A 26,073-nucleotide genomic window follows, 5' to 3' on the forward strand; every position below is an offset into this window, starting at 1 on the left:
AACCACTGTAGAAAAGAAGGGTTATTTACAAAAGCTATTCAGAAGGCACACTGCCATTATCCTACCTCAAAGATAAAAGCATTCAGATACGCACACACATCAAACTTGTTTCATTTTTAATAGAATGTCTAATGTTACAATCTAACGAAAAACACCTCCAGAAAATTTGATTCTTGGTCTCCCATCTGTCTCAAGCACTCCAGTCCCAGAGTTTTTTTTTCTGAAACAGGGTCTTGCTCTTGCTCAGGCCGTGTGCACTATCCTGGCTCACTGCAGCCTTGAACTCCTGGGCTCAAGGGATCCTCCTGCCTCAGTCTACCAAGTAGCTGGGGCTACAGGTGTGTGCCACCACACGAGGCTAATTTTTGTATTTTGTGTAGAGACAGGGTCTTGCTATGCTCCCCCAGGCTGGTCTCGAACTTCTGGACTCGTGATCCTCCTACCTGGGCCTCCCAAAGTGTTGAGATTACAGGTGTGGAGCCATCACACTGGCCCAGTCCCAGAGCTTAGTACCTCCAACTGGTTTTTTGTTGTTTTTTTTTTTTTGAGGTGGAGTCTCGTTCTCCCTCCCAGGCTGGAGTGCAGTGGCATGATCTCCGCTCACTGCAACCTCTGCCTTCTGGGTTCCAGCGGTTCTCCTGCCTCAGCCTCCCAAATAGCTGGGATTACAGGCACGTGCCACTGCGCCCAGCTAATTTTTGCATTTTTATTAGAGACGGGGTTTCATCATGTTGGCCAGGCCAATCTTGAACTTCTGACCTCAAGTGATCCGCCCACCTCAACCTCCCAAAGTGCTGGGATTACAGGCGTGAGCCACTGTGCCCGGCCATACAGCTGGTTTCACTCAGAGTTCAGCCATTGTCATCTGTGAGGGGGACACGTGGTTGGCTTTGTTGTGTGCTAACTTTGATGGTGACCAGGGGGTTCACTGAGCTCTGTAAGGTGCTGAAACTCCACCGATGTTTGTGATGAAAGACAAACAGCAAACACATTTGCTCTAAAACAAAAACGGAATTCCCTTGACCAGCGTGCTTCGATGATCTCAGACTATTCTGAAGTTAAATTATATAAAGGAATTCTGATGTCATGCCATCCACATTCTCCAAATGTAAGACTGAGAGATGACTGCTTCCAAGGTAGCATCAACAAAGATTTTTACAAATGAAAACGTTAGATTTAACACCCGAATTAAGCGTGGAAAGGTGAAACATCAAGGCGGCAGGCAGCCTTTCTAAAAAGCTTGCTGTAGGAAAGATAATGTCAAAATAGGGACCAGTCCTGGTTTCATTAAGAAGCTATTATGACGTCTGATTTTAAACCATATGTAAATACAGTAATCTGAAGGATTTGGCAAAGATTTATTTTTTTTTCCATTTCCAGTTTTTTAAAGTAGACACAGATTTGCTTAGAATAAAGCTGATTTTAAAAGCACACAAAAGTTGAACCAAAGGAGAGGATTAAATTCACCAATGCAGAGTGATAAACAGGAAAAGATACTGAGCAGGTGCCTTCAGCAGAAAACTGATCATCCAGGGTGATCACCTAATAATCGGAGACTTAATTCCTTATAACGCAAAAGCAAGAAGAGTTTAGTGTACGAACTGTACAGCTGAGTTTGTAGCTCTATCTTGGTTTCTGTTGATTATGAACAATTAGCATAGTTATGTATAATCTTTCTTTAGTAGACAACCTGCATCCATTTAAATTAAATAATACTTTCTACAATAGTGTGATATATAAGGCCATAATATTTATTTTGGACAAACCCCTTAAAGTAGCGATTTTATTATCAATGTTATTCATTCTTTTGAAATATAAAGTACTTCAACTGAATTAAGGTTGCAGATAATTTTTAAAATACAACACACATCATGACTAGTATATTAAAATTATTTATATTCAGATATTTGTATCTAATATCAAATGAAAATTTACTACCAAATTTTTTACAGTAGACATTAATCAGTCTGACATGCTTATTGATCCCATAGGTATAATTATAGATCAACATCATTTTAGTGTCTATTCTTTTATTTTACTAAATTAGGAACGCAGCATTTACAGAACAAATAAACACAAGTGACGTGGCCACCCCAGGATCTAACAGCTCTTCAGTGAGCTATGTTGCAAGCTCAGAAGTAATCCACTAACGAACCAAGTCAGACTCCAGTTCTTCATCAAAAGGTGCTGGTGGAGGTTGTCAGACGCCTTCCAATATAGATCCTTAACAGAAAAATGATCAGTAGTTAATGTATCTTGTGATTCACAGGAGACTGTGTTACAGCTGAAACATGGTAGCTCACTGTGGTTAGAGCTTATGCAAGGGGACTGGTGATTTTATACCCATTATAAAAATTTTGTAATGAATCTATCTGTAATCTTTTATCTAGTGTTTTATCAATATGTATTTTGTATTAATTAACTTAGAAAACATCAGATCGTATTCTTACATAGAAGGATCACCAAACCGAATGCTGTTTCCACCCAGAAAGCTTCTGCTTTGTTCCAACTCAGTGCTGGGGGAAGTCACCTACCAGGGCAAGATGGTGTTGCTAGTTCATCACCACCAGCCTCACCAAAGCCAACTGCTTAAAAATGAAGCCCCTGCCCTCATGTGGTTTAAGTTTGGTAGTGGGAGAGATGTCCCAAACTAAAGATGCAGGAGTGTCAGAACAGGCTTTTCGGCAATAGAGAGGCTCACTCCAGCTGACCAGCGGGCATCACTCCCGGAGGGAGGAGGATGGGTCTCCAGGAAAGGGCAGAATTGGAAGCCTGGCTGGCCTGGCCTGTGGGCAGTGGTGTGGTGGGCACTGTGAGGGCAGACAGTGCTGCAGCAGCTTTCGGGGCAGATTTTATCGTGTGGTTCTGAAAAGCAGCTGAGGGGGTGTGGGTCGCCAGTGGCAGCATCAGGCTCTGAAAACCCGGGCAGGACGAAGGACAGTAGCTGGGAAGTAGTGGCTGCAGAAATCCATCCTGAAAGGAAGGGCTTAAACCTTGTATTTCAAATGAGGATCCCGAGGCCTTGCCCCCAGTCTGCTTGACAGTTCTGGAAAAGTCTCCAGAAAGCAAACTGCCTGGTGATGCTGATGCAGTCTGTGGGTCTGACTCCAAAAAGCACCAGCAGAAATGAAGGTGATGGGACGGGGTGGACGTGAGAATGTGCCCAAGAGCTAGGAGAAAACCACGCACACGGGAGGGCGAGGTGGAGACACGGGCAGCGCTCAGGTCCCGGCCCAGGAAACTCAGTGGCTTTTATCCCGTTTCCTTCAACCCCAGATGTGAGCCCTCTGGCCAACCTACCTAACCCATCTGCCCCCAGTGGCATTCCGGTCTTTCCAGTCTGTCCAATACACGGCAGCCACAGAACACTGTCTGCACGCCAGGACTAGAGCCCTCCTCCCCGCTGAGAGGCTGGGACCAGCCCGAGGAGGAGCCGTTTTGGCTTCCCGCTCTGGCTCCTCACCACTGCTGTGGCTAAAGCGCTTCAGAACCCACAGCGGCGCCTGCCTGGTCTCTGTTTTCTGCAAGGTGAGTGAGTATAAGCAGCCAGAAAAGGCCAGGCGCGGTGGCTCACGCCTGTAATCCCAGCACTTTGGAGGCCGAGGTGAGCCATCCCTTGAGTTCAAGGTCAGGCTGGGCAACGTGGCAAAACCCCGTCTCTATTAAAAATACAAAAATTAGCCAGGCCTGGTGGTGGGCACCTGTAATCCCAGCTACCCAGGAGGCTGAAGCAGGAGAGTCGCTTGAACCCGGGAGGCAGAGGCTGCAGTGAGCCGAGATCACGCCCCTGCACTCAGCCTGGGCAACAAGAGCGAAACTCAAGCCAGTCAAGTCGGAGACTGCATTGGTTCCTTCATTGCTGAGAGTTACTAGAACAACAGTCCTGTCTGGAGGAAGTACAGCAAGTAACTGAGACCCTCCCCCTACAGCAGACAGCTGGGTGCATTCCCGCCACAGTACTACGCAGAAATGAGACTGCTTTCACCTACACACAGGACAAAGAGGTCAGACCTAAGAAGCCCTGCTTTGACTCCGTTTATATTCAGTGAGCAACAGGCAGACTCGTCAGGCCAGACAGCAGCACCACAGGGCGCCTGTGCTGGGGCCTTTGGGGGCTGCAGGCTGGTGGTTTCTGGACCTGAACAGTGACTACGTGGGTGTTTGTGAAAATGCACCAAGCTGTAACTGATGATCTGGACTTCAGGAAACAGGTTACGAATAAATCACCGCGACCCAGAATCGCCCCACGACATGCCATGACAGGAGTCACACAGTCACATCACCTACCCCAATCCGATGGCCAGCAAATGAGAGAGCAGCAGAGATGGAAGGAAAACTTTCAGAAATTCTGCAGAGAATATGCCCCCTTTCTTCATGACGCTCGTGTTCCTCATGCTGAGGGTGGCCGTGCGCTTCGGGTGTTTAAAGAGGAACTCCCTGAGGCGGGAAGAAACGTGTCAGCTGATGTGTCCTCTGTCAAGGGGTGCCCCCGTGACACTGAGAACACACTCACTTGGGGGGAATATTTTCCGGCCGACTTGACCAATCCCATATCCAATCTGAGTTTTTCTTCAAGATGCTTTCAACTTCTTTCCTTCTCTCAATATCATCTTCCTCAGACTAAGATAAAGTCAATGTTAAAGGCAGATCAGTGTACCACACGTGACACGGGAAGCACCCAGCTCCCACCCGAGCTTCAGATCCGCAGGCTCAATTCAAGAGCCCAGAGGCACATGTCAGTGCCTCGGACTGTGGTCCAAGGGGAGTCCTGGGGCTGGGGGCCTTCCCCGGGCCGCGCCGCACTCCCGGCTCACAGCATGCTCACCTCCTCCAGGGACAGATCACCTCTGGGGGAGCCCCACTCAGGGCGTAAATACATTTGGTTCACTGTGAGATTCTGGGGGTACTGACAGCGGCAAACACTGTCCTAGGGAAGTCACGTGACATGAGGGCAAAGATGGTGACTGCAGCACTGGTTATAACAAAAGAAAATGAAAACAGCCGAAAATGGCTCAAAACAGGGATGTGACGAAGGAAACGGACGCTGTATAGTGAGCAGGTTTACAAGATGCTTCCGGGATAAGCAGGAGGGAAAAGGCAGAAATGTCCACATAACCACAGCTGCGGCCAAATCCTCAGAATTATATAACAGCACGAAACATTAAAGAGGATTTTAAATCTGAGAGTCTTAAGTGTTTTTCTCTACTTTTTTGCATTTTCAAAATTCTGTACCTGAACATCTAATTCCTTTTAAAACTAAGGGGGAAGTTTTGTTTAAAACAGTGAAAACGGCAAGACCCTGTCTCAAAAAAAAAGAAAGAAAATTGAAAATACTCAAGAATACAGCTCCCCAAACCCACCAAACATCTGGGTACACCCAAGCTGGGTACAGCCCCAAGTGCCCAGGAGCAGGCCGCACGCCCTGGATGCACCCACACACCCACAGCCAGGGCTCCTGGGGCTCCTGAAATCATGCTGCCCCTCGGAGTGGGGCCAGGGGATGTCCCTGAGAAAGCCTGGGTAACAGGGACTCCTTGTTTCCTTGGTGAAGAAAGCCTTGAGGGAAGCTAGCACCGAAGGGTCAGCTACTAATCCTGCCTGGAAGGCCATGCTTCCTCCCAGAGCTTCCAAAATAAAGTTCTCACCAGCAACAAACACCCAAGAAAACACTGATTGCGCATCTCATCTGCAGCAAGTTAAGGCACTACCACATATAACTGAGCAAGACAGTACTGATCACTGCCTCGAACCCTATCTGTGCCGGAGTAGGAAGGGAGAATGATAGTAAACCAAGGCAATAACCCCAGGTATACTTTTTCCTCTAAGACTCACTCCGCTTTCACAACAATGCTGAAGGCCGCTAGGTAAAGCCCATTCAATAGCTGTTAACAGAAAAGTCATCTTAGGCTGGACACGGTATCTCACACCTATAGTCCCGGTATTTTGGGGAGGATCACTTGAGCCCTGGAGTTCAAGACCACCCTGGGCAACACAGGGAGACCCCGTCTCTACAAAAAAAAACTTTTTTAAAAAAGAAGAAAAAGTGATCTTACACTAAATTATCAGGCTGATCAGCCACTAATGCTACACTGCTCAGGCACCAGTTAGCTCAGGACTAATGCTAGGAAAGGCACAGGGTATAATTTCCGGCAGGCAGTGACAGTGTCTAATGAGGAAGACACCTCAGAGTCACAGCCACAGTGGCCACATGGCCTCAGATGGCCCCGTGGGTAACGCCTGAGTCCCACACAGCATGCAAATATTAAAACCCACTCACTGTCCAACCAGCAACCACGAGGAAAGACCAGCCAGTAGCTGGCTCACTGCCACCCTTTCCAATGGTCCCTCCCTCCTCTCTAGGCTGCAGCCACCAGGGAGCCCTTCCTCCTTTCCGGTGTATCCCTGATGGCAGGCAGGGACAGGAGGCCCCCGCTGCCTGTCCCACTTGGCGCCTCCCCCGCTCAGCTGAGTGTCCAGCCCATGTGCTTGTGGATGTTCCCACCCACAGTTTCTTGGTTTTTTTGTTTCGCTTTTTTGTTTTTTTTAAAAGCAGGAAACACCCTTAAAGCCCGACTTTTCTCTGAGGTGCTCAATTACATTTAAAACCGTTTCCTGTACAAACAGATCACAAATACTTTTACAACTGCACATTCTCCTTCCAGCTTACCTGTGAGCTGTTTTTCTCTCCAATGCTATGGGTATCTGTTTCAGAAGCTCTGTTGGTATCTTGTGGTGTCTGTGAGCGAGGTGGGCTTGGCGATGTGAATAGAATGGGAAAAACAGAACATCATGTGAACATTCTATCATTAGAAGCTCAAACCCCAAAGGCAGTGAACCGCCTCCGTGATGAGGGGCTCTAGCCCGTCAGCGTACGTGTCTTCCCTTCCACCCAGCGCCAGCCAGAGCCAAACTCTTCCTCAGCCCTTTTGGCTGAGCACGACAGGAGTTAGCTAGCCAGTCTTCCAGAGAAGACGCAGAGGCAACTGGCAAGCAGCTGGCTTTGTCACCTGCCACCCTCACGGTCTGTTGCACAGCTCTCAAGGGCACGCAACCTTTGACCCCTGTCAGCCACTCTACCTTGGAGTCACTCAGAAGTACTGTAACCAGGAACCGCTCCTCCTGCGACCAGAGCCCTGCTGAGGTGCGTGAATGCGTTTCTCAGAGTGGGCTTTGTGGCTGTTCCGCTGCCTACTGATGACTTGAACATGGCTCCCCACAGACTAAGTCCCAGGTCACTGCATCCCCAAAGAGGGCGAGGCTCCTATATAAGAACGGACTGCAGCAGGAGCCAGTCCAGAACGCGGCCTGAGGCAAACAGCAGCCCACTGTCCTAGAGGTGACACGGGCACTTCCAGCTGTGACTGTCACCCACTGAAGACATCAGCACTGTAACACATACACTTGTTGACGTGCACCTACCTGTCACAGTGAGAACTCTTGGAGCTACTCCGTCCAGACTCATGCTGTGCGTCCAGCAGTATTTTTTCCATGTCACCATTATAAATAGAAACCGAGGCTGGAACGCTGCTCCCGTTCCCATTATTGCTGAAGTGCAATTCTACCCAGGAGCCTGATGGGGACAAAAAAAGGGGCACAGATGGAATTCTCTACCCACTCTGGAATCTGGTCTTAATATCTAACCAGCCTGCCCTTCCATTTCCAAGAGGTAGCAATGGTGCCACACCAGGAACCATCCCTTAACCCCGACTTGAAGACATCCCTCTGCCAACTCATGGCAGTGACTGTCCACGCACACACTCCCTGGGTACAGGAAGGAAGCCCCCTGGGGCTGAGACCATGTGTCTGTCCAGCTCTTGCAGTCCCTTTATACCAAGCGAATGTCCAATAACTCTGCTGAGTCACCAGAATCCAATTAGAATACTTCCTTGCAGTGAGCTTTTATAAGAAAAAGGCTATTATTTGGAAAAAGAGGTCTTTAAAAAAAACAACACTAATGTCAACATAAGCTTAAGGGATTTGAAGTTTTCTTTAAAAGGTTTAAGCTCTATTTTTTGTTTCTTTTTGAGACGGAGTCTCGCTTTGTCACCCAGGCTGGGGTGCAGTGGCACGATGAAGGCTCACTATAATCTCAAACTCCTGGGTTCAGGCCATCCTCTAGCTGACACCTCTGGAATAACTGGAACTACAGGCATGCACCACTACTCCTGGCTATTTTTTTAGGAGATGGGGTCTCGCTATATTGCCCAGGCTAGTCTCGAACTTCTGGGCCCAAGCAGTCCTCTCACCTCAGCTTCCCAGTGTGCTGGGATTACAGGCGTGAGCCACCATGCCCAGCCTCTATGACTTGCATCGTGTGGCTTACTTTGCATTTATATAATTTCTAACGAGGTTGAAGACGGTTTTACAAGTTTGCTAGCCATCTGGATAGCATCTTTTTTGAACTGGTTCTTCAAATCTCTTATTCTTTTCTATTATCTGTCTTTCTCTTATTTGTGGGCATCCAGCAGTATTTTTTCCATGTCACCATTATAAATAGAAACTGAGGCTGGAACGCTGCTCCCGTTCCCTTACTGCTAAAAGTGCAATTCTGGGATAATTCTGTATTCTAGATATATGTTTTTCTGCATTTAAATACGTTGCAAGTAACTTTCCCTCGGTAGCTTGTTCTTTTCACTTCTGATGTCTTCTGATGTACAGAAGTTCTTGATTTTAATTCAGTCAAATGCAGCAATCCCTTCCTGAGCTGAGATATTCTATTCTATTATTTTCACACAGCTCTACTGTTATGACAGTCACATTTAGATCCAAAATCTACATGGATTAATTTTCCCATTGATGTGAGACGGATGCCCCATTTACTGCAGACAGCTCCCGCCTCACTCTGCGCTGGCTGCTTCCTGTGTCAGAAATCAAGCGTGCATATAGGCACACGTCTATTTCTGTGCCCCAGATAATCTCTCTACTTTGTGTCATAGGTTTATTTATTTAAAGCAAATCTGGTAGGAGCTTCCTCTGGTAGCGTATGGAGGATGGAGTGCAGGGGGAGGAAAGTGCAGGCCACAAAAGACAGAGAAACTTATGGACAAGAACAACGGAATTATCTCATTTTTGCAGTCACTATAATTTTAGTAAGCAGAATAATCACCCTGAGCTGCTGACTGTCCTTAAACCAACACAGCACTAATAACACCATGCAATTAGGGGGAAAGGAGCAGCCTCTTCATCCGTCATGTTCGCTGGAAGCAAAGGCAGGTGCACAGCTTTCCACACACACGAGGCATCTCTCCTGAAAGAGGGCTGGCCTAGGCTCCACACGCCACTTGTTGCAGAGTATATTTCGTATTAACCAGAAAAAAGCAAACCGAAGGCCCAGGAAGGAAAAGCGGATTTGCAACTTATGCCATCAACAGTCTCCCAGTAAGCTGCTAACGAAATGATCACACAAATTTTCAAATGAACGCATGATTGTTCTCTTTGGCCTCTCACGTTGCCTCATGTCCTGGCCCACACGAAGCACATCCCTAATACAAAGGCAAGCCAGGGTCTGTCTCGGAGCCTGGAGCTCAATGGAGGAGAAAGGCCCAGGCCAGTCTGCCCCACACTCTGGCAGAGGCTACATGGTGCCTTCTGAGATGTACAGACCACACCATTCCTGAAGCCGCTCATCTGAGCAGACAGTACTGCCAAGTACTCTGATGTTCACTAGCCCTCCTTCCCTCTCTGCGGTTCAAGATGCCATGCGGCCAGCTAGCCATGGCCTGCCCCTGAGAGAACGGCACCACAGCCTCTGTTTTGGCCAGCTGTCTTTCTCCGCTGAATCTACAGTATTCAGATTCTGGGCCTGCTTCAATTTACTTGACTAAAGTGTTGTTCAGATATCTGACGATATGGAACACAAATGGAACTTGAAGGTGTGGTGTGTCTTCTCTGATGCCACTCTTAACATCAAATGTGGGACACCAAGTCACCACTACGGGGTGTCCAACGATTCAGTTCCATTCTATCTACCTAGACTTAGTGTCGAGCCCACAAGACTTCCCACAGATGCAAGCAGAGAATGGGGTGTCCAGGTTACCCGTATTTCTGCCAGTGCCTCTACCTACTCTACCTACTCAGGGGATCCCACACACCTGCCTCAGGTGCAGTAATTTACTACAATTCACAGAACTCAGAAAAACTCTTTACTTACATTTATCAGTTTACCAGAAACAATTCCAGAGCAGACAAATGGAAATGACATACAGCCCAGATCCCCACCTACCCCACACGTCCCAACCCTAACCCCAACCACACACTCTGCAACCAGACCCCCACCTACCCCACACGTCCCAGCCCTAACCCCAACCATGCTACCCGCACCTCATGGCTCCCCCATCTCCATCTCCAGTCCCCTTCCCTCCTAGGAGGGGCTGCCCTGGGAATTTCTACCTCAAGTAACTATCCTGGGGCCACCCCTGAGCCACTGTATTAGCAGTGTATTCTGAAGGGGCTCCTTACAAGTTACACCAAAAATGGTTAACCAAGGAGCACTTTTGGAGTACACTGCTAATAGGGTGACTTTATGAATAACGCACACACTGGTCAGGTTGTTCTGCCTATGGAGTCACCATCTTTTTACTGTTTTACTTTCTTTAATAAACATGCTTAAGACACTTATTGGCACAGCAGCTCACGCCTGTAATCCCAGCACTTTGGGAGGCCGAGGCGGGCAGATCATCTGAGGTCAGGAGTCAGAGACCAGCCTGACCAACATGGTGAAACCCCGTCTCTACTAAAAATATAAAATTAGCTGGGCCGTGGTGGGCGCCTGTAATCCCAGCTACTCGGGAAGCTGAGGCAGAAGAATCCCTTGAACCTGAGAGGGGGAGGTTGCAGTGAGCCGAGATCATGCCACTGCCCTCCAGCCTGGGCAACAAGAGCGAAACTCTGTGTCTCAAAAAAAAAAAAGACACTGCTCAGGAAACCCCAGGGGTCTAGGTGCTCTGCACCAGGAAGTAGGTAGGGTCAAGACCAAACACATACTGTAATCTGTCACACAAGGGGCAAGCTGAAGACAACAGGGAGAGGAAGATGAAGTAGAGACAAGTGTGTCTCTGTCATCCTCTGCGCTACTGTAACAGAATCCCACAGACTTCGTGATTTACGAACAGAAACTGGTCTCCGTTCTGGAGGCTGGGAAGTCCAAGATCCAGGCACCAACATCTGGTGTCGGGCGAGGGCCTTCCTGCCTCATCCCTTCAATGAGGCTACAGAGGGACCCACCTCCCTCCATCCAGCCCCTTAGAGCACTAATCCCATTCACTAGAGAGGAGCCCCCATGGCCAAGCCACCTCTTTAAGGCCAACCTTTTACTACCATCCCACTGGCAACATGGAGGGACACATTCGAACCAAAGCAGTGCTTTTTAAACATCACCCCAGAAAGGACCCAAAAATCCAGGAAACAAGGAAAAAAAACTCATTCCAGATTGTCCATGGCTAATGACTTTGGGCCCAAAAGCTGTATTCCCAGGAATGATTTACTAAGGGACAGGAGTTTTATTATTAACCCACAGCAACCGGGTAGGAAAGGAGGCACTTCCTGGAGAATGGAGCATGCTGTGTATGTACTCACGTGTTACAGTTCTCCACTCGGATCATTCACCTTTTCAAAGAAAGATGGGGTTACAGTAAGGTTGCTTAATAACCTTAGAAAACTTGCTCATAATCACAAGCAGTTTACACTTCAAATAACTGTAGTATAATTAGGCCTCAGAAGGAAAGGTGCTGCTGTTGCTGCTGCAAGAAAAGCCCTCCTTCCTAATCTCATTTCGCGTCCCTCTCATGTTCCTCCCCCTCCTCACTCACTTATAATTTACACTGCTAACAAGACACACAGCCAGTAAATCTTACCTCCCTCCTATATCAAGGCAGATGAGATTTTGAAAAGCCTAGACTATAAATATTTATATCACAGTACAAAAAGAAAACTGATAGGTCTGCCTCAGAGACAAAATACAGTCCAACAAGAGTTCTTAATCCATTTCTTATTCTCACTTTGTGTAAAAAAAAAAAAAAATCATCTGACATCCAGCTTTTCTAGGTGCCCAAAGCAGTTCTCCCTCCAGTGAGAGACTCCAGGGAATCCCTTCGATTCACTGCCCTCTGTATGTCCCAGGGCAACTCCCTGGGTCCCATTCCTCAACATGGATTCACGGGCCACAGCCACGAGCCCCACGTGGAGTAAACACAGGGCCAAGTTCTCAAGGCCACCCTATGCCCTAACCTGGGGTGACAACCTCAACTCTGGCTATGAAGGGAGAATCACCTGTGGTGTTTTTTCATTGTTCTCCAAAAGCCTAGCCTCAGCCCACTCTGAAAGTGACTATTTGGGATGCTGGGGTGGAATCCAGGCAAATAGATTGAAAAAGCTCTGGGATAAATGTCAGAACAGAGGGAGGCAGCATCCCAGAAAAAAAGCCTGAAGCAGAGGAGCTGTGAACCCCAGAGGGAACTAGCACCCCAAAACCATACAAAGGGCTTCTTCCCCAGGGGAGGTGGGCTCTAAGAAATTGCTGTTTTACCTTTAAAAGCTTCTCAGGTTAGTGGGGAGAGAACAAAAGAGACCCGCCTGACAAAAGATTTCAAGTATCAAGTCAGCTGGGTAAGTAAATCAGGTCCCTGGCTTCCAACGGGGGCTCGTTTCCCTCCACCTTCCTGTTGCCTCCAGGACCTCTGGCCTCCTCTCCTCCAGGACCCTCCAGGGCCTATTGCACGCAGCCTCAGGCATCTGGGCTCCAGGAACCCCACTGCTGCTTCATGCAGAGACCTTGGCTTCTCCTTAAGTGTTGTTGCCAGCCTTATCTTTCACTCCACCTCTAGAACCTCATTGTGAGCATCTATGAAATGCAGGTCTTGCACGAGAATCTCGATGTCTGCAACCCCTTCAGGTCTCAAAGCACACAATGCTACAACTCCACTCCAAAATAAGTAGAAAACATCTTTTCCCCTCATACAACTTTGCCCACGGTGAGTTGCCTCTGACGAGAGAGAACCATCTGCCAGCTGCAGACACAGCAGTGGGTGAAGAGGTGAGGGCTTGGATTATTAAACACGGCCCTCCAGAGTAAATGAGCATGCACTTTACTGAACTGATGCCCTCCTGGTGAACACAGTGGGTCCTTCAAGGAAGTGATGCCCCCGCCACCGTGACACGGTCTCGTCACAGACTCCTACCTCTCCTGCATGTTAGCAGTGACATGTCTAGGAGAAAAGGGCCAAGTTCATGGCTGCAGTGAGCTATAATGATTGTGCTACTGCACTCCAGCCTGGGGGAGTAAGACTGGGCTCGTAAAAAAAAGGAAAAGGACAAATATGAGCATCCTGCGAGTCAACAACTTTAGATAGAATGATCAAGAGATACAAAGGAACAGAATCAGCCCATTTTGCCATTAACTCTTCAGGAAAAGCAGTTGGCCCCAGAGGGTACACTCAGAGGAGAGAGTGCTTGCTGCTTCCATCCGTGGGTCTGGCTGCAAGGCTCCCAGAGTTCTCTGTTCCGAGGTAAACAAGGGGCAGTGAAATCGGACAGGCAGAGGTGAGCGCTGCCTGAGCCACCGCTCCGTCCCGGATTTGCAGGCAGCTGGAGCCCGCGGGACCGGCCAACCCCGCCCACGCCGAGCCCACAGTGGCCCCGTCCTGCCGCGCGGACACTCAGGGCGGCCCAAGGAATCGCCTACATGCGATCCACCCCGCGGGTAACTATCTTTTTATAGAATAAACAAAACAGAAAAACAAAAATCTCGTAACTCCGGCGCTGGCCGTCTTGCACTGCCAATGACTCAGCAGCCTGTGTAAGTTACATATTGGAGAGAGGACCGAGCCCCCCGGAGCCCCCTCCACCTCCCAGCGCCCAGATCCCAGCCAGACAGTGAAACGCATAATGTCAGGAGTAACGCGGCTTCACAACCGGAAAATGGGTGATTTTATGGCAAAGAGTTTATAAAAACATCCCTTGGACTTTATTTTATGACAAAAGATAGGAAAACACCTCTTAATCTATTTCAAAATAGTAATTAGCCAATGTTTAAATTTCAAGAGGAAAAATCCGAATTACAGGATTTTAAAAAATATGGTTCTAGGCCAGGCGCGCCTGGTGGCTCAGTTCCTATAATCCCAGCACTTTGGGAGGCCGAGGCGGGAGGATCGCTTGAGCCCAGTTCAGACCAGCCTGGGCAACATAGTGAGACCCCGTCTCTTAAAAAAAAAAAAAAAGTTAAAAAAAAAAAAGTGGTAGTGTTCATATGTGTATATATATATTATTCAATATATTACGGTAACTAAGTCCTGCCTAGTAAAATCTTTTTGTAATAAAATTAGCAACTCACTAAATTTATGTGAATATATGGTTTTAAAAAGTCTCAATGAAGATTAAAAGTTCACTGTCAGAGGTTTCAGCAGTCCTTTCCCAGGCTTATTTACATGCTAATTTTGCTTAGTAAACTCTGGCTTCAAAGAACACAAAGGTCAGCTGCCACCAGGTCCCTCCTCCGAGGCTTTGGCCCTAGGGACCCTGGGAAGGCGGCTTCAGTGCCCGCTTCCCTGAGCAAAGGCTCGTCTGGACTCTGACGCGGACCCACCGGGTGAGGTGGGTCTCCACGCCACCCGGCTGTGCGTGGGGCAAATCCTGCACCCCGGGCCTGCGTTTCCCGCTGCGTGAACGGATGGTCTTGCGAATCTAGCCAAGCGCACACAGCGAGCCTCTACTCGGGCATTAAGCAGGCTGTAACGACTGAGTGCTGCACGGGCAGCGTCCTTTTGCTTGTGTTTTCTTAACCCGTAAGTCATTTAAAGCTTTGTTTTGGAACGACCCTCTAGTGAAATTGGAACATGCCCATTTAATGCCACATTTTAAAAACGCTGTAACCCCCTCCCATCTCCGCGTTCACCCTTCAGGAAATCCTAACAGTCACCATGGATATAAACATTAATAACAAAATTAAAGCACATAACAGGCCACTTGCCACGCCTTGGTGTTTGGTCATTAAAACCAATACTGGTCTGAACTACAGACCGCGGAGGGCAACGTGGACTTCGAGGCTGTTCGGTCCAACTGCGAGACGCAGATTCACCTCCAGGTGGAATTCTAGCTCGCGCGGAGCTGCAGAATCGGGGCTTTCCCGTGCGGTCCGACCCGGGTCCAAGCCAACCCCCGCCCGAGTGGCGAGGCCGCGAACCCCGGGCAGTACGCGGGGTCCCCACGCCCCGGGCTCCGCATGCCCGCAGGAGGGGTGGGTACGGAAGGGGAGGATGGCGCAGCCTCGCCCGGCCCGCGATGCCCCCTAGGCCTCCCCGGCAACCTCCCCTTGGCGCCCTCTTGGCCTCCCTCTGGCCTTCCCCAGGCTCCCCCCCCGCGCCCCCTCGGCTCCCGCGCCGCCTCCTCCGCCTCACCCTGCAGGCTCTCCTCCTGCATCCCGGGCGCTCCGTTCTGCGACATGGCTCCGGAGGGCAACTGCGGCGATCGGAGTCCGCGCCGGGCTGCGGGATGTGCTTCAGCTGCGGGCGGTGGGAAAGCGGAGGTAGGAGCGCCGCGGCCCAGCTGCGCTCCCGGACTGAGCGGAGCCCCGCAGCCCGGCCGGAGGAACTCACAGGGCAGGGCGGGGCCGGGCGGATCTGCGGCCGCGTCGCCCATTGGCCGCGACTTGGGGCCTGCGCGTGCGCAGGGGCGTGGGGTGCGTGTGGCACGTGCGGCGCGTGCGCGGGGCGGGTCCTGGGGGTGGGCGAGGGGCAGAGGCCTGCGGTGCGCGGGACGCGGGCGGGGAGAGGGGCGGGGCGAGGGGCGCGCAGGCGCGAGGGCGGCAGCAACCGCCTGAGGTGAGCCGGCCCGGGCTGGACGCCGCGGGCGGCGTGACGAGTGGGCTGCGCGGTGGCCGCCGCGGCAGGCGGCGGGCCGGGTTCTCTTTTAAAGGGGCGGTAGGACCGGCGGACGCTCTGGGCACTCGCTACCATGGAGACGCCGCTACGCTTCGGGGCGGGGCCCGTCTTTCCATCCTGCTAGTGGGGAAACTGAGGCGCGGGGCTGGCGGCGTCCGTGCGGGGGGCGTGAGGACGTGCAGGGAAGCGGCCGCTGCGGCTCCGAGACGGCCCGTGGGGTCGGGACCTGCGCCCGGGGCGAGAGCTGCGAGCGGTGGGCCGGAGCTGAGCGTCTCGGGACGGGACCGCGTCCCCGGGTCTCTGCCCGCCCCGCCGGGGCGCCCCTGCGTGAACAGCGGGGCCCGTTGTGTCCGGGGCGTCCGTCCGCAGGAAGAAGCGGAGGCTCGAGCAGAGTCGAAAGAGTCTGCCCGAGGGAGGCGCGGACCCCAGGGGCCCGGGAGAGGCGCGCCGTCCGCCTCTGCGGCAAGGGGCCTCCGGGGTGCAAACGCGGGGTGGGCCGGGGCCTCCGCGGGTCACGGGGCGGAGTGGCGCTTGGTCGGGCCGGGTGGGTGCCCGGCTTCCGTGGGAGCCAGCCTGGCATGGGGGCCTCGCAGCCTCGGGACTGGGAGGCACTTTTCAGAGGAAAGTCGCTTTCTCATTTCCCGCTTTTGATCTAAAGTCTTTCTTCTTGAAAGCATTGTTGATCCAAATCCAAGTGTCAAGGTGCGCCCCAGAAACGCTGCTTCCCAGACAGTCGTGTCTGGTCTTGCGGGAAAGGAGGAGGCGTCCCGCCAAGGAACCAGGCGCTCAGAAGCTGAACCGGGGTCGCAGAGCCGCGAAGCCAGACCTCAGTCTCTGCGTGCATTCCATCACTGCTCTTGCCTGTTGAATCGTCTCTAGTCTTTGGAGGGCCATGATTTTAGTTTTCTCAGGAGTAACAAACATCCAGAGGCCAGTGTGGGGCGCATGCCTTTCATCTCAGCACTTTAGGAGGCCGAGGCAGGAGGATCGCTGGAGCCCAGGAGTTGGAGACCAGTCTGGGCAATATGGCGAAACGCTTTCTCTCCCCTAAAAAAATACAAAAAACTTAGCTGGGTATGGTGGCACCTGCTGTGGGAGGATTCCTTGAGCCCAGGAGGTAAGGGCTACAGTGAGCCATGATCAGGCCGCTACCCTCCAGCCTGGGCAACAGTGTGAGACCCTGTCTCAAAAAAAAAAAAAAAAACAGCCAGAGATACATAGCATAGCATTAATAATTTAGATAGTAGAACTGTAGTGCTGGCCAGGCAGTGGCTCTTGTGTGTAATCCCAGCATTTGGGGAGCCCAAGGCAGGAGGGTCACTTGAGCCTGATAGTTCAAGACCAACCTGGCAACACAGAAAGACTCCATCTCTATTAAAACAAAAATGTTACCAAGTACGGTGCACATAAGGATTACAATGAAAAAGAGAATGTGTATGCCAGAATGAAAAACGGAACCTATTCTAGGGAGTCAACTAAAAGTATTACGAAGAAAATTAAATGGAGAATTGTTTAGAATAGTGTAGCCAAGTGGCTTGTAATTTTTCCCATATGGGTTTCTACTTCGTGGGAAGGGTTTATGCACATCAAGAGGTATTTGCCACCATACATAGACTTGCTTGCTCAGCTAATAATCGAAAGCAATGCAGTCGTCCAGTGCAGCCTTAGCCAGTGAGTCAGTAGCTTTTTGTTGGGCTGTGATGGAGGCAGCAGTTTCATCAGCAATATTTCCTGATAGGCCAGATATGCTCGCAGTCATCCCAAGTAAAAGCAAACAAATACCGACTCTAGGTCCACTGGAATACTAAAGAAAGCACTACATAAATGAGTCACAGTATCTCACTTCCAGCTGCCGAAAGAGGATGGGGCTTTGGTACTACCAGATGTCTGGGGATCACAGTGTTGATGACAGTTCTCAAATCTTGTACAGAATACCAGCTCTTCCCATTCGGCTTCCTTACAAGAAGGATTGGAGTATTACATGCTGGCGCAAGGAATAATTAGACCCCTTTTAATATAGTCTTTTGTTACGGATCTCATTCCTTCAGTTGCTTCAAGCCTTAGAGGATATTGTCTGATATTGGGTAAAGGATTAATCGGGTTTACTTCCACTTTAATGAAAGTGGCTGAATATATTTTACTAATGTCGGTGGAAGACTCTGACCATAAGTGATCTGACAAAGCTTGCCCTAAGCCATCCGTGTCATTAGTGCCAGTTGAGAAAAAAGTTGTTTGATCTGTATTTTTATAATTTCAGTAATTTCTCATTCTGTAGTTTTTCCATTTGCTCCTTCCATTCTAAACCTAAATCCATTTCTTCCTTTTGGGAGAAGGAAAGCATGCATTGTGACGTTCCAACACAAAATGTCTGCCTAAGAGATGTCTGGGAGGTGGGGGAATGAAGAAAAGAATGAGGGCCCTGGGATTCTAAGGGCTTGGACTTGTATCCAGTGATAGGCTGATGAGATAACCCTACCGTTTGTACAGTTCCATTACTCCAAGGAAGGAGACAACTTAAAGTGGACGAAAAGAGTGGCACCAGTGTCTTTGAGGGCATGTGTCTGTTGTTCATTTATGGCAATGTCCATTTCTCCTAAGGCATTAGTGGAAATAGGAACACCTCCCTTCAATCCTCAGAGCAATCCTGTTCATCATGTGGGTTCCTGTTTTTTCACTGGTCCTGCTGTTAAATTTTCTACAATCTTTTTTGAAATGGCCAGGCTTTTTACAGTAGAAGCAAACAGCCCTTTTATCATTAGAAGGAGGCCCTGTCTTTTCTTAAAAGGCCTCATTTGGTTAGTCAGTTCTTGTAGTTGCAAATTCATAATCTTTGAGACCTTAGTTTTTTCTTCCTTCTGAATTGTCTTAGGAAGTTGATCTGCATAGCTTACTAATTTGTGGGTTTGTATATTCACCCGGTTAAGCTGGTATCTTTTTAACTTAGGTAACCAAACCCTCACTTAAGCCATTGAGGAAAGTAGAATTTATGAGGAGTCGTTCTAATGATCTTGGAGGCTAACAGGCATTCCAGAATATTATTTAAAGGTTTTTACAAACCCTTCAAAACATCTAAGCAGAGATTTGTCTGACCTTTGAGTACATTGTTGAGTTCTCCTCCAATCTACATTTTTAGGAAAGAACTGGGGCAAGGCATCAGGAAGAGCCTTGGCTAAAGTCCTTATTCAAAAAAGGGGGGCTTTGGAATTGACCGGGAAGGTGGAGCACCAAAGCCCTACCCATCAGCTCTCACACTTTGGCTTGTTGGGTGAATCTCACTGTCCTCTGGGAATTATGTACTTGTTTTCCCCGCACCCAAGGCCATCTCCCACCTGCAGCCTTTTTTTTTTTTTTTTTTAGAGACGGAGTCTCACTCTGTCACCCAGGCTGGAGTGCAGTGGTGTGATCTCGGCTCACTACAGCCTCAGCCTCCCAAGTAGCTGGGATTACAGGTGCCCACCACCACACCTGGCTAATTTTTGTATTTTTAGTAGAGACAGGGTTTTGCCTTGTTGGCCAGGCTGGTCTCTTAACTCCTGACCTCAAGTGATCCACCCACATCAACCTCCCAAAGTGCTGGGATTGCAGGCGTGAGCCACCGTGCCTGGCCTTGGAGCCTCTCTTCAATGCTCTCCAGCAAGCACTGAATAATCCACCTGCTTCGTTTTAGGGAATCTTTGTTTCAGTGAAATAAACCTCTCTGTCCTTAAATTTTGGATTCACTCACCCATTGTCATCGCCTCTGCTGTCTCTGATGCAGATATTTAAAGAAAACAGGGTTATTTTCCGGCAGCAACAGTGGACAATGAAGCTGTCGTGTGGCAGGACAGCAGGGAGCAGGCAGTTGGTGAGAACTCAGCTTCTACAGGCAGGAATGGAGTGGGAGAGGCCCTCAGTGGTCCAGGATTTGGGAGGATTCTGTGCCTAGTCCCTGTAAAAGCTGCCAAGTGTGTTCAGAATTATTGGACTAGGTTTGCAGACAGGGAGTCCCCAGAGTTTTGGGGGTTGAGATTTCTTCTTGGTACAGCTATGGGTAGATAAAGCAGATGTAGGAATCCCAAAAGGAGCTAATTTGGAGAATATCTGTTTGGAAACAGTGGAGAGGTGGGTGCAGCCAGAAGCAGAAGTTACTTTCTGCAGGGTTAACCAACGAAGGCTCGTTCACCAGAAAATGTGCCCTGCTGATGATATTTACAGAAGTTACTTTCTGCAGGGTTAACCAATGAAGTCTCGTTCACCAGAAGATGTGCCCTGCTGATGATATTTACAGAAGTTACTTTCTGCAGGGTTAACCAGTGAAGGCTCGTACACCAGAAGATGTGCCCTGCTGATGATATTTACAGAAGTTACTTTCTGCAGGGTTAACCAGTGAAGGCTCGTTCACCAGAAGATGTGCCCTGCTGATGATATTTACAGAAGTTACTTTCTGCAGGGTTAACCAGTGAAGGCTCGTACACCAGAAAATGTGGCCTGCTGATGATATTTAAAGAAATGGGCCGGGCGCAGTGGCTCACGCCTGTAATCCCAGCGCTTTGGGAGGCCGAGGTGGGCCAATCACCTGAGGTCGGGAGTTTGAGACCAGCCTGGCCAACATGGAGAAACCCCATCTCTACTAAAAATACAAAATTAGCTGGGCGTGGTGGTGCATACCTGTAATCCCAGCTACTCGGGAGGCGGAGGCAGGAGGAACCTGGAAGGCTGAGGTTGCAGTGACCCAAGATGGCGCCATTGCACTCCAGCCTGGGCAACAAAAGCAAAACTCCGTCTCAAAAAACAAAAAAAATGTCTGCTGCAGGATTGCAGGGGGCATCACAAGTGGTACATTAGGTTTTTTTTTATGATTTCATAGACAAAAATTATTTTTTGAAATCTGACAATACCAAATGCTAACCAGGATATAGAGAAACAAGAACTTGACAAATGGGATCTAGTTAAACTAAAGAGCTTCTGCACAGCAAAAGAAACTACCGTCAGAGTGAACAGGCAACCTACAGAATGGGAGAAAAATTTTACAATCTACCTGTGCGGTGGCTCATACTTGTAATCCCAGTACATTGGGAAGCCAAAGCAACGACCAGCCTGACAAAGGGCTGATATCCAGAATCTACAAAGAACTTAAACAGATTTACAAGAAAAAATCAACCCCATCAAAAAGTGGGCAAAGGATATGAACAGACACTTCTCTGAAGAAGACATTTATGCAGCCAACAGACACATGAAAAAATGCTCATCATCACTGGCCATCAGAGAAATGCAAATCAAAACCACAATGAGATACCATCTCACACCAGTTAGAATGGCGATCATTAAAAACTCAGGAAACAACAGGTGCTGGAGAGGATGTGGAGAAATAGGAATGCTTTTACACTGTTGGTGGGAGTGTAAATTAGTTCAACCATTGTGGAAGACAGTGTGGCGATTCCTCAAGGATCTAAAACTAGAAATATCATTTGACCCAGCCATCCCATTATTGGGTATATACCCAAAGGATTACAAATCATGCTGCTATAAAGGCACATGCACATCTATGTTTATTGTGGCACTATTCACAATAGCAAAGACTTGGAACCAACCCAAATGTTGATCAATGATAGACTGGATTAAGAAAGTGTGGCACATATACACCATGGAATACTATGCAGCCATAAAAAATAGGATGAGTTCATGTCCTTTGTAGGGACATGGATGAAGCTGGAAACCATCATGCTCAGCAAACTATCACAAGGACAGAAAACCAAACACCGCATGTTCTCACTCATAGGTGGGAATTAAACAGTGAGAACACTTGGACACAGGAAGGGGAACATCACACACCGGGGCCTGTCATGGGGTGCGGGGAGCGGGGAGGGATAGCATTAGGAGATATACCTAATGTAAATGACGAGTTAATGGGTGCAGCACACCAACATAGCACATGTATACATATGTAACAAACCTGCACGTTGTGCACATGTACCCTAGAACTTAAAGTATAATTTAAAAAATAAAGATAAAAGGTAAAAAAAGAACTTTCATATATTGCTGGTGGTAACATAAAGTGGTACAGCCATTTTGAAGAACTGATTGCAAGTTTTTCGTGAAGGTAAACACGTGATCCAATAATTCTCTCAAGTATTTCTCAAGATAAATGAAAACATATATCCATAAAATGACGTTTACAAGATATACCTTATTCATAATGGCCAAAAGTCTAAAATAACACAAATGTCAATGAACAAGAGAATGGATAAATGAATTACAGTATATTCATATAATAGAATTCAGCAATAAAAGAAATGAACTACTGATACACGTAACAACATGGATGAATTTCATAAACGTTAGGTAAAAGCCATATACAAAAGAATACTATATAACTCCACTTATATTGTAACCGCCCAGTGGTTTCACCTTGCGGAGCTGCCTAGACACAACCAATTTATCAAGACAGGGAAATGGCAATAGAGAAAGAGTAGTTCACACAGAACCGGCTATGCGGGAGACTGGAGTTTTATTATTCAAATCAGTCTCCTCAAGCATTTGAGCATTCCGGATCAGAGTTTTTAAGGACAAACATTACTGTTTTTTGTTTTTTGTTTTTTGTTTTTGAGACGAAGTCTAGCTCTTGTCCCCCAGGCTGGAGTGCAATGGCACGATCTCGGCTCACTGCAACCTCCGCCTCCCGGGTTCAAGCGATTCTCCTGCCTCAGCCTCCCAAGTAGCTGGGATTACAGGCACCTGCCATCACGCCCGGCTAATTTTTGTATTTTTAATAGAGACAGGGTTTCACCATGTTGGTCAGGCTGGTCTCAAACTCCTGACCTCAGCTGATCCACCCACCTTGGCCTCCCAAAGTGCTGGGATTACAGGCATGAGCTACTGCGCCCAGCCCAAACATTACTGTTTTAAACTACTATAGACTCTAGTCCTTTCTAAGAAAAGTTAGTTGAAGCAAAATGAAGCATGTAAATGGAGGTACAAACTGTAGCAGAGGGAAGCCCAGTCTCTGAAAGGCACAAAGTAAGAACTGAGCAGAGGGAGATAACTGTGACCGGACACATGACGTGTTTTTTAAAAAATAGGGACAGGGACTGGCTATGTTGCCCAGGCTGGTCATTAACTCCTGGGCTCAAGATATCCTCTTGCTTTGGCTTCCCAATGTACTGGGATTACAAGTATGTGCCACTGCACAGGCCCCAATGAGACATAAAGGGAAAGAGGAGGGCCCTGGAATTGTCTTCCAGACCAGCTGGTCTACCAAGAGAAAAGGAGATAGAAAATGTGAACTTGATGGAGAGTTAGAAATGTTACCAGATCAAGTGGTTTCTTTGCCTTTCACATGAAAAAAGGAAAGGTTTCTCACAGCTTCTCAACTTCAAACCCTTTAATAGAAGTGACTTCCTGGACTGAGTCGTTGAAAGCTTCCAGAAGGGAGAAGCGCCCCTCTTTGCATGTGTCATCCACCCCCCAATGCCCTCCCATCACAGTAGAAAATAACTGCTGCTAATGTGGCTGAAAACCCTAAGGTAATTGTTAATAAATTATTCCTGAGATAGAATGAAATAAAAATATAATCTTGCACTAAAATTCCACAGGATTTCAGTTAGAAATTGGAAGAGAGGCAAGGAACTTGTACATTACAGGACATTCAGGAAGAAAAGGCTGTAGATACTGATATGTATAGAAATATGTTAAATATGTTGATGGAAAAAGTAGAAGTTGAACTATGTTTCTTAAAATATAAAGATAACTGGGCCAGGCGCAGTGGCTCACACCTGTAATCCCAGCACTTTGGGAGGCCAAGGCGGGCATATCATGAGGTCAGGAGATCGAGACCATCCTGGTTAACACGGTGAAACCCCGTCTCTACTAAAAATACAAAAAATTAGCTGGGCTTGGTGGCGGGTGCCTGTAGTCCCAGCTACTTGGGAAGCTGAGGCAGGAGAACGGCAGGAACCCGGGAGGTGGAGGTTGCAGTGAGCCAAGATCATGCCACTGCATTCCAGCCTGGGCAACAGAGCAAGACTCCATCTCAAAAAAAAAAAAAATATATATATATATATAAAGATAACCACTAGAAGACTAGATTTAGGCCCTCAACTTTCAAACTACTTGAGAAAAAAAGAGAAAACTAGCAATAGGAAAGGGGAAATAGCAAGTATATAAATAAAACAGTTAACAAACTTGATTTTACATGTCTATATGAACTTTCATAGCAACACACAGAAACTACACGTTTAAATCAAACACTCTTGGATCTTTTTTTCCAATCTGCTAGGTATTGGGTCAGTTTTTTAAAACAGAAAACCTCAAATTATCAAAAGTAGAAATTATTCAGGCTGCATTCTGAATACAATATTGTTCTCAACATCATCTGCAAAAAGAAAACCTCCCGCCAGAAATCATTCCAATTGTTAATTATGAAATCCTTCTGGCTGGGTGCGGTGGCTCATGCCTGTAATCCCAACACTTTGGGAGGCTGAGGCAGGTGGATCACCTGAGGTCAGGAGTTCGAGACCAGCCTGGTCAACATGGGGAAACCCCATCTCTACTAAAAATACAAAAATTAGCTGGGCGTGGTGGCAGGCACCTGTAATCCCAGCTACTCGGGAGGCCGAGGCAGGAGAATCACCTGAGCCCGGAGGCGGAGGTTGCAGTGAGCCGAGATTGCGCCGTTGCACTCCAGCCTGGGTGATAAGAGTGAGACTCCATCTCAAAAAAAAAAAAAAAAAAAAAGAAATCCTTCTAAGTTACTCTTAACATAAATTTAAAGAGGGCCAGGCACGGTGGCTCACACCTGTAGTCCCAGCACTTTGGGAGGCTGAGGTAGGCAGATCGCTTGAGCTCAGGAGTTCAAGACCAGCCTGGGCAACATGACAAAACTCTGTCTCTACCAAAATGATTTTAAAACTAACAGGGCGCCAGCTATTTGGGAGGCCATGGTGGGAGGATCGCTTGAGCCCAGGAGGTCAAGGCTGTAGTAAGCCATGATCACACTGCTACGCTCTAGCCTGGGTGACAAAGCAAGACCTTGTCTCAAAAAAAAAAAAAATCACATTTTATAACACCTAATGAATCAGTGAATCTAACTACTAATCACAGCTGCCGGTATTGCAAAAAGAGACACCGATAGAAATCCTGTGCCTCCTGATGGAAGAGCCTAACATGGCCTATGAAATAGTTTTGTCCGGCTGGGTGCGGTGGCTCACGCCTGTAATCCCAGCACTTTGGGAGGCTGAGGCGGGCGAATCACAAGGTCAGGAGTTCGAGACCAGCCTGGCCAACATGGTAAAACGCCATCTCTACTGAAAATACAAAAAATTAGCTGGGCGTGGTGGCGGGCGCCTGTAATCCCAGCTACTCGGGAGGCTGAGGCAGGACAATCGCTTGAACCCCGGGAGGCGGAGGTTGCAGTGAGCTGAGATTGCGCCACTACACTCCAGTCTAGATGACAGTACGAGACTCCATCTCAAAAAAAAAAAAGAAATAGTTTTGTCCTTTTACCACATCCTCCCTGCAAAATAGAACCTGAACCTGATCCAGGCTTTAGAACTGCCTACCAAATTCAGGACAGAGGAACGTATTAAATGACACTGTGGGCCAGGTAAGTTGGCTCAGGCCTGTAATCCTAGGGCTTTGGAAGGCCAAGGTGGGAGGATTGCTTGAGGCCAGGAGTTTGAGATCAGCCTGGCCAACACAGTGAGATCCCATCTCTATAAAAAATAAAATAGACAAATAATACTGTGGAATTGGAATCAGCAAAATACAGCAAGTGGCGAAGTATGATAAATGAGTTTTTCAATAAATACATTGCAAGAGGAAAAATAGGAGATGGATTTGTTCCTTATCTAAACAAACTAAAAAAGGAGAGAGAAAAGGAATTGGAAATTTGAACGCATGGACATTTGAAGATTTAAAATAGATTATTACTTTTAGATGTGATAATAGTATCGTAGTCTTTTTTTGGCATTCTTTTGGCATTTTTATCTTTTGATGTGTCACCTATATGCTTGCTGAAATATGGGTAAAATGAAATGATGTCTTGGATTTGTTTCAACATAGCACAGGAGGGGGGCGTGGCTGAGGGTATGGATGAAACAGGATTTGCTGCGACTTAACAGTTGTTGAAACCGGGTCTTAGGTACATATTGGTCCATGTTATTCTACTATTGTATATGTTGGATATTTTTCACAATAATAAAAAAAGATTATGAAGTCGATATGT

The 26,073-nt window shown here is 48.0% G+C and overlaps 1 protein-coding gene across 1 annotated transcript; it reads right to left on the bottom strand.

Annotated features, from left to right (window-relative positions):
- Positions 1 to 1,339: 1,339 nt before the first annotated feature.
- BNIP3 (BCL2 interacting protein 3) lies at positions 1,340 to 15,820 on the bottom strand. Its single transcript, XM_019034878.3, has 6 exons — positions 15,390 to 15,820; positions 7,420 to 7,570; positions 6,668 to 6,752; positions 4,514 to 4,620; positions 4,288 to 4,437; positions 1,340 to 2,223 (listed from the first exon to the last, which is right to left on the bottom strand). The coding sequence occupies exons 1-6, from the start codon at positions 15,628 to 15,630 to the stop codon at positions 2,178 to 2,180; spliced, it is 780 nt and encodes a 259-aa protein (XP_018890423.2). The 5' UTR covers positions 15,631 to 15,820; the 3' UTR covers positions 1,340 to 2,177.
- Positions 15,821 to 26,073: the final 10,253 nt, after the last annotated feature.

Source organism: Gorilla gorilla, chromosome 8, assembly GCF_029281585.2.
Source record: "Gorilla gorilla gorilla isolate KB3781 chromosome 8, NHGRI_mGorGor1-v2.1_pri, whole genome shotgun sequence".
NCBI lineage: Eukaryota > Metazoa > Chordata > Mammalia > Primates > Hominidae > Gorilla > Gorilla gorilla.